At 40.8% G+C, this 9206-nt stretch overlaps 1 protein-coding gene across 1 annotated transcript; it reads right to left on the reverse strand.

Annotated features, from left to right (window-relative positions):
• Positions 1–271: 271 nt before the first annotated feature.
• stx7l (syntaxin 7-like) lies at positions 272–8324 on the reverse strand. The gene is made up of 10 exons (XM_070987899.1): positions 8278–8324; positions 6308–6401; positions 6083–6152; positions 5658–5748; positions 4356–4493; positions 2942–2988; positions 2772–2862; positions 2602–2674; positions 1864–1946; positions 272–1477 (listed from the first exon to the last, which is right to left on the reverse strand). Exons 2-10 carry the CDS (start codon positions 6390–6392, stop codon positions 1382–1384), a joined length of 774 nt encoding a protein of 257 aa, XP_070844000.1. The 5' UTR covers positions 6393–6401; positions 8278–8324; the 3' UTR covers positions 272–1381.
• Between the last annotated feature and the right edge of the window lie 882 nt (positions 8325–9206).

The raw sequence follows: 9206 nt of genomic DNA on the forward strand, positions 1-9206 counted from the left end.
ACTGTAAAGTAGGTTTAACTCAAAGAAGCAGTGTGTGGGATTGTCTAACAAAAACAAATTTAATATACTGTATTTTTACTGCAGAATGATGTAGTCATGTACAAATACTCAGACTTGAATGTTGGAAAAACTTCCAACAGAGAGTGGGAATTCAAAATAGTAACTACATCTTCAAAAAAGTCTTTATAAACTAAACTTTACTAAACTTAACCCCCAGAAAAGCCTGAAAGCAAACTTCTCCCACAAATCACTCTTCACATTTCAGGTCCAGAACATTCAAGTAATTTATTCGGCACACTGTAGACAGCTTAATCTCAACATTAAAAATATACAAGTGATCATCATTTTGGGTCAAACAGCTTTTAGTGTTTGCTTTAACTTACTTTACTTTGGATTACCACAAGTTTGGTTTCTTCATGCTAGGGATATAAAGACTGCGGGGTTGTCAGGCCACCTTCAACATGTCACCTCAGCCTGTGTGGTGAGCAGGGCCTTTACATGAAGCTAAGTACTGTAGATTAAAACAAACCACAACACACAAGTCCAGCTATCACCTGACATGACATGGCCTTCACCATCTCTGGTGAGACAGGTTCTTAGATTTTTGATGTCCATGCAATCTGTCTAAGCAGTCAAATTTAAAACAATTTGTCTCGCTGAGGTCAACACAGCATTGACATACAGTAGCAACAAAACCTTCTCCTTATTGCTTGGAATGATTGACTAAAAGTGGAGTGCAAAATACCGTCCTAACCACAAGCCTTAGGATGACTATGTACAGTATGTCTTGACTAATCACTAAAATACAGAAATTTTTAATAGAAATTAACTATTAATTTGAATTAATTAAAACTAAAAATACAGGAGATAATAGATAAAAAAGAGGATGCTGTAGCTGCATTTCAATGAGCTGAATGCAGTTCGGCTACAAGGTACCACGGACCTGACTTTTGTTTCTTTCCAAATTTACAAAGTGCACTTGATTCGTAGATTAGCTGCAGTGAAAGTTTTAGCGTGTGGGCTTTTCATATCTAACCTGATAAAAGAAAGCAGCGGCAGCAGTGCGACATTTTGAAGGTTAATCCCTGCTTGCCCGCTGGAAGGATTGTACTGTGATTTCATTTAACATTCAGAGACGGTGGAGCAAACATGGCTGCCACTGAACGCAGCGACGCTCCACCTGTGTTTCCTCTGACACTCATGCCCAATTCAAACACTAATAGTTCAATTAAAGCTGATTTTAACAACACAGCTACCAGCGCTAGTTTGGTTTTCACAGTGATGGAGTGTTCGGTCCTGTCCACGAGGCCTGACATACACTGCATCCTTTGTCCAGGCTGATGACTAAACAGGAGAGGTGGAGGAGAGGAGGAAGAAGCTCTCATGATTTGACAGCACCCCAGATGATGAGTCCAATAACAACAGCAGCTACGGCCAACACTATCACCAGGATGCATATCTTCTTCCGGTGGCTCCGCTGAGGCGGGAGAAGCACAGAGAGGTTGTGTGTAAGAAACAAGTGGAAGATATAATCTGAATTTTAACAGATTTATTCACTGGTTGACGTGACTCACAGCTCAGATCACCTTGTGACTAAGCTTTTTCTTTTATTTTCAGCTTTACGCCTCTCTCTCTACGTCTGACGTGCCAAAACGAACTGACTAAGACCTTTGTTACACAAGAAAGGTCCTTGTGCAGGAGGTGGAGGAGTCATATGTGCGCACATACTGCTGCTTCAGAGACCCCTTGAGCAGCCAGTCTTGCTTAGATTTCTTCACTGGTCCACTACTTACAAGCTAACTTGTCTAACATTTATACATGAATGCCTCTCCTCTCTTTCTCCTCCGTCCTGTCGAGTTTTACCTGGTAGTCTGCAGCACGTGACAGCTGCTGTGTGGCTCTCGTGACATTCATATCAGCGTTCTCCACGTTGGCTTCTATACTGTCTGCAGGACAGAAAGCACATACAGTGAACACGCAACAGGGGCAAAGACGGGCGGAGCACATGTGACACAAATCAACAAACCTGCACTCAGGTTCCGGATAAGGACAGCACAGAGGACAACATCTACACATCTGTTTACTTATTTCTTGTTAGTTATCCTGAGAAAATCAATACCACTCTCAGATCTGCCCGTAAAGCACAGCGAGGTTAGTTTATCTTAGCGTAGCGTAAAAGCTGGAAACAGGTTAACATGTCCCCTGGCTCTGTACAAAGATCCTAACATCTGACTCCCAGCACCTCCAAATTCATATGTTGCATCTTCTTTGTTTTTTGGACAGAGCCAAGCTGGTGTGTTTCCAGTCTGAGTGCTAAACTAAGCTAACTAGCTGCTGGCTGTAGCTTCATATTTACTGTACAGACAATAGAGTGCTGTCAAACTTCTCATCTAACTCCTGGTAAGAAAGAGCAAGGGCATATTTCCCCAAACTTTGACCTACTCAATATAAACATCTGAGAAACGCTGCCCTTAAATATTCTGATTCAAAGGAAAATTATATCAAACTAAAAATGTGGTTTCACTGTGACTCATTCAGGAGCTACTGCGGTTTTCTTCTTTCTGCAGACTTATGTAGCCATGTGGTAATCGAAAAGCTCACCTATCATGTCCCCCTGCTCGTGGACCATCATCCCCAGGTCCTTGAAGATGTCATTGATGTCTGTGATGTCAGACTGAGTCGAACAACACAAGGAGAGATGTGTCGTGTGAAAGGGGCGCTCATGGCCAACACTTCACGGTGAACACGGAAACACAGATATTTGATTCTACCTCCAACTGCCTGATGGCCGACTCCCTCTCCTGGATCAGCCTCAGGTCATCTTCAGTTATGGCCTCAGTCTGAGCCTGCACCTGCGAATCACTGCGGGAACAAATGTAGATGAAATAATAATAGTAGTGGTAATAACATAAATGATAATAATAAGAAGAAGTGGACCTACTTAGGGAAAGGAGACACATTTGCAAAGCTGTCTTCAGGCTGTCCTCCCTGTTAAAGGGAAATTAAGAGATTAAGATAAACATACTGTGCTTGTGTGTTACTTAAAATACACTGTAGAGTTCTTGACTATGACTACAGGTGAAGCAATGATTCAGCAGGACTGTAACACATCATTAAATATAAATAGAATCAGCAGCACAGCTCAGTGCCAAAAAGCAGTGACTTAGAGCAAATAAAAACCTGTAGCTTTCAGTTCCCCAACCAAGATATGTTTGTTATGTTACCAACCATTTAAAGCAGTAAGGAACTGTCCCTTCTTATCGGCATGAACGCAGCAGATACAGATACTTTTCTGTGCGCTGAGATAAGCGGTGCAGGGACAGCGTTGCCAAGCCGCTGTGCTCTCCTGAGGGAATCTGTGTCTAAAACAGTCACAATAAAAGCCGCTGTCTGCGGCACCGTAACGTGAGAGCTACATCTCCTGTAAACTCTCCCTTCAGATAGATATGAATACACAACTTAAGTAAAGGAACCAACAAGTAACCAGCAACTATAATATGGGTCAGATATGTTTACAAATGCAGCCTATACCTGGTTTCTTTTTACTGATACATCTGTCATAAAGTAAGATAAGCTCTGGATAAGATATGGAGTTGGTTGGCTGCTGTGGGGGATGTTGCTTACCTCTGCATCGCCTCACAGGTGTGAGTCAGCTAGCCTTGGTGACAGCGTTGGCTCTTTTTTCTTTCTTACATATTTACTAAAATCTAAATATGCCTGCTTGATGGTTTCTGGGTTGTTAATGAGAGGATCAGGGGGACCATGTGTTCATGTACTTTTGTATTATGTCATATCCTGTTTGTAGGTGAAGCTGTTATTTAATGAGTGCATATATTTTCTCCTTTGTGTTTGCATGGAAGTGTGTCTGATGGGCAGTTTGAAGGTCAAAATGTTAAAATGTTGGAAGCGCACACAACCCACCCTCTTTGATATGTCTGTCCCCACTTATCAAGCTACTGATGATATTGAAATGCATAAAACCTTTAAGCTTTATTTAGGATGTTTACGTGCTTTCATGGTTGTTGTGATGTTTGTTTGATCTGACCCTGAGGGCTCTGCTCTCCTTACTGTTTTTCCAAACTTAGCGGTCATCAGTTTTGGTGGAATATCCTAAATATTTTGCTTTGCTGAACGTTGCTTTCGACTGCTTCTTACTTAAATCTACTTCTTTCATGTTAGAGCCACTTTTGATTGACTAAGCTTAAAGCAACGTTAAAAAAAAATGTGAGACTGAAATGTGATTTTTCACCGATATGCAGATTATCGGTCACCCGCTAAAGTATTATTTAATCACTTTCTATTTCACTGGTCTGCACCTCGACCTTGTGACCTAGCAGGCACCGCAGGTTACTCACCGACACCCTGGAGCTGGCTCTCACTCTGGCCACAAACTCTCTCTCTTTGTCGGCCGCCTGCCGCTGGATCTTTTGGAAGCTGTTCAGAGCGGCGGAGAAATCATTCAACAGACGCTCTCGCTGTATCTTTCTCTGCCGCTAAAACACACACACACAATGAAAATGTTAACAGAAAGCCCACAAAAAAGTGTGGTATCAAACCAGAGTGATATTACAAGCCTGATTCACAAAAAGTCGGGACACTTAACCCATTCCTCACACATTTGCGTTTTTGAGACTCAACCTCTTGCACGCTGTGTCAACATTAAGAGAAATGCCAAGCTTGACAGGCCTGCTGGTACCTAGTTACAGTAACCAAGCTATGGTTTGACGTTTAGTGAAGGGTCAGAATTTAGGGATTTCACCATCTGAAATCCATAATTTCATCAAAAGATTCAGAGAATCTGGCGAAGTCTCTTAACGAAAGGGGCAAGGCCAACATCTCTCAGGTGGCACTGCACTAAAAACTGGCAAGATCATATAAAGGATATCACTACATGGGCTCAGGAACACTTTGAAAAACTTGTCGAAAAGCAGCTGGTCACTGCGTCTCTAAATGCAGAAGTTACAAAACAAAAGTTAAGACTCTACCACGCAAAGTGAAAGTCATATAAGCACAACATCCCGAAACGAACGCTGCCAACTCATCTAAGATGGACTGACACAAAGTGGAAAAGTGTGCTGTGGTCTGACGAGTCCACATTTCAGTTTGTTGTTGGAAAATATGGAAGTAGCACCCTCTGTGCTAAAGAGGAACAGGACGCAAAGTTCAAAATCCAACATCTACAATGGTATGAGGCTGAATTAGTGCCCATGGTGCGGGTAACTTGCACATCAGTCATAACGCTGAAGGGTGATACAGGTTTTGGAGCAACAAATGCTGCCATCCATCCACCTGCTTATTTCAGCAAGACAATACCAAGCCATTTTCAGCACATACTAGATGTCCAGACCTGTCTCCCACTGAAAATGTGTGGTGCATTATGAAGAGCACAGTACGACAACGGAGACCCCGAAGAGTTGAGCAACTGTAGTCGTATATCAAGCAAGAACGGGAAAGAATTTAAAACTTCAACAATTAGCGCTGTCAGTTCTCAAACACTTACTGAGTGCTGCTGAGAGAAAAGGTGATGTAACAGAGTGGTAAACATGACCCTGTCCCACCTTTTTTGAAACATGTCACAGGTTTGAACAGTAAACACAGTGTCCCAACTTTTGGAATCAGGGCTGCAACAAGGAGGAAAGAAACGAAAAGGTGTGTACCTGATCAGGGCTGACAGGAAGTGCACTGAATGCCTTCATCAGTCTGTCAGTCTCCTTAGCTAGCTGGTTGCCTTGCTGCTGTTTCTGTTGCCTGGTGACCGAAGACAAATATTTTCATATTTTGTGAAAGTAGAGAAACACTGGCCAGACATTAAGAAAACAGACTGCTGAGAGGAGCAGTGGTAGAGAGCCAGGTTATATAAAAAAAAGTGTGTTGAGTTGCAAATTGCAGCATTTGGCTGTATCACATATAAAATGCAGTATCAGTATCAGCCCAGTATCGTTTTTCATGACTGATCAAAGTTGTCTGGAACAGCTTTCAGACAGGCATGGTTCAACAGTCTAAACATTACTCCACCTGTGTTTCTACTATGATGTTACCATAATAGCAGCTATACAAACCCCACCAAAGCCCCATCACTCACAGCGTCTGTCGTAGCTGGCTGCTGTCCTGCTCTGTTCCCAGCAGAGACACTGCCCTCTGCAGCTCAGAGGCTGGTGAGGAGGAAAGGCATTGTTAATCTGGACTGAAGCATCTCCACATGTTTGCCACAATTCATACACATATTCACATTCAAGTGGGTGTAAAGTGAGTGTTACAGCTGATGAGGAGGACTTCTGAGTGCATGTGTGTGTGGTGTGTGTATTACTCAGCAGCGTCAGCTTCTGGATGTTGGAGCTGATGTTGTTAACCAAAGCACTGGGCTCCTCTTGAATCCCAGCATGGTAGGCCATGATGCAGAGCTGTGAGGACACACAACAACACAGTCTGCCACTTCGTTAAATCGTGACTCGGACAGAGAAGACATTACCATCCTTACTGCAGGGATCGCCTGCAATTTTAGTGACTTTGCTTTGCAAGTATTTAAGCTTTCATAGAAGCAATAAAGTTGGGAAACATGACATTTTCAGGTTTCACTATGGACATCTAAAAAACATCAAAAACATCTGTTTTTTTAACTGAGTTAGCTAAAGGTAATGGTTTAAATAGATAGATAAAAAGTCATTTATCAATAGTTGATATAATTAGCTAGGTTATATCTAATTAGCTAAACATAACAGATAAACTGTTGAAATAGCGGTTAGCCAAACGCAATGAACAAACTGTTTACAACGAATTCAAAGACGATTGAAAAAAGTACCTAAATATAATGGATAAACTGTTACAGTTGGCTAATCGTAAGGGAAAACTTTTAATAATTAAGTTATCTTAGCTTCTGTAAAACCTAATGGATAAACTGTTGAAACAATTAGCTAAAAATAATGGATAAACAACTGAGCTAAAATGACTAAAGATGCTACAAATAATTATTTAGCTAGCTAAATGCAATGAATAAAATTGCAGTTGGCTAAAAGCAATGGATAAACAGGTGAAATAATTAGCTAAATTTATTGAATAAGCTGTTACAGTTGGCTAATCATAAGGGAGAGACTTAGCTTAGCTAACGTTAAAATATGAGGGAAAAGCCGTTTAACTGGGTAAAACTAATGGATAAACAGTTGAGCTAAATTGAAAGATGCTACAAATAATTATTTAGCTAGCTATATGTAATGAAAACACGTTTGTAATTGACTAATTGTGATGGATAAACTGTTGAAATAATTAGCTAAAAGTAAAAAATGGCTGAAAGGTCCATTTTCTGATACTCCAGGGGGTAACATTAATCTAATATTAGGTTCGTTAAATACGAACAGAAACTTGACTAAACTTAAACCCTGAAGAATCAACTGCATGAAAACTTATTGTAATAATATTTACTTGACCCTAACCCTAATTATATGGTGACATCCACTTTAAGTGAACTTGACATGAACACATCTAGAACATGATACTGGGGTCAGTGAAGGGATATTTGAGCTCGTCTGACAGACTTAGGGAAACCACAGGCCCAAACCATTAAAACAGCTCCATGTATACCTAAAGTATAGTCTATAGTCAGTCTACTCAAAAGTTAATTTAACATGTCATTTATAATGCATTTCCTAGTGGAGTGGACCATTGGTTGTCATTTACTGTAAACAGAGCCCAGCAGGGTTGGGCCCGGACTGTGAGCTGCAGCGCAGTCAAGCAGACTTCCTGAACTGTTCCTCCAGAGGACTGAAACCATCGCCGGCATGCAAATAACATCTGCTAAGACACTCTCGACGCCACCCAGCCCTGTTATTGTCATGGGCGGGAGTAATGTTGATGCTTTTTATTTCACTAAAATCATACACAGAATCGTGCTTTCTGTTGTCATTAAACTTTAATTAACCACCCTCCCTTGTCTGTTTGCTAACGCGTATTAGACCCTTTACTGCCAGCCAGATAAATGCGGAAATCACAAGTTTTCCAGAGGAATGCACAAAATGATCACCACGTACTCATGGGCCACTCTATAATTTTACGTGAACTCTATTGCGCTGTTGACTCCAACATGCAGAAGTCATTAAGTCACAATCAAAGACGCAGCTCCATTTGAGGAGTTTTCTCTCTCGTTTGACGGAGAACGAACTCTTTTAATCTACGTGTCCCTGAACATGAAACAGCATCATTAAATAATATTCATCACGGTATTTCGTCTGTAATGTCAATTCTTCCTAAACGTTCAGCTCGGTGGTGTAAAACTTTTCACTTTACCTTTCTTGTGACTTGCAGCTGCGGTGTACTTCCGGACTCTCCTCGTGCCACTCCCCCGTCACATGATGTCAAATCACTGCTGACCCACGTGACAGGAAGAGCTCAATGAGACAAAAATGAACTGAAATATCATAACAAGAAATTTAATTACTTATGTCTTGTCCCATATGTTGATTTGATAAGAGTAAAAGTTAGTAAGTGTTATCAGCAAAATTGACTCACTAATTCTCCAGAAGAAAAGGTCCTTCTCAGTGTTGTAGTTTTTGGATATTAGCCCTTTGATGTGTACTTTTCATTTCACTTGTATAGATGTTTATGGTAATGCTAATTCTAATTCTACTGTACATCAAAAGCAACTTCAGCAGGTTTACACGTTGTAAAAAATATAAATCAACAGTTAATAAAGACTAACAATGGTAAATTGCTAGTGTGCAACTACAAAAAGTAGAAACAACTTCTTTCCAAACAGATCATGTGGAATATTTGCATGTACAAAAGCAAGGTCATACATTTTGATCATATTTGACCATTGTGTGATGCATGACACAGAACAAAATGATGTTGAATGAACGTTTGCGTCTCCCCTCAGTGCTGCAGAGCTGAGACTTTAAACAGTTCCTCTGCCTCAAGCATCTGCTGCAGCTCAAAGAGAGTGTAGTTAATTTCACTTTTACTGCATGTGGGTGGACTTTTACATATTTGTCTGGTCATGGTTCCCCAAGGACAGTTTTTAATATTGAACCCATGATGTGTCATTGTTGATATACAGACTGAGCAATCAGTAGTTTTCTAATGACTAATCTTATTGTAGGGAGGTGACATGTTTAACACGTCAGTACAAAATAACTTCAAAAGACCCAGTGTGAGAGTAATCTCAACAGAAGATTAAAGTTTTCCCAACATCAAATGCAGACAGTTAGTTTTGCAGC

The sequence above is a fragment of the Chaetodon trifascialis genome, chromosome 19, assembly GCF_039877785.1.
Source record: "Chaetodon trifascialis isolate fChaTrf1 chromosome 19, fChaTrf1.hap1, whole genome shotgun sequence".
Taxonomy (NCBI): Eukaryota; Metazoa; Chordata; class Actinopteri; order Chaetodontiformes; family Chaetodontidae; genus Chaetodon; species Chaetodon trifascialis.

Bases quoted from the DNA above. Each gene is read 5' to 3' on its own strand.
- stx7l (XM_070987899.1), bottom strand. From the start codon at position 6,392: ATGGCCTACCATGCTGGGATTCAAGAGGAGCCCAGTGCTTTGGTTAAC. The intron at 5,749-6,082 runs GTGAGTGATGGG...TTCGGTCACCAG, and splicing joins AGCCAGCTACGACAGACGCT to GCAACAGAAACAGCAGCAAG. The intron at 2,863-2,941 runs GTAGGTCCACTT...TTGTTCCCGCAG, and splicing joins AATGTGTCTCCTTTCCCTAA to TGATTCGCAGGTGCAGGCTC.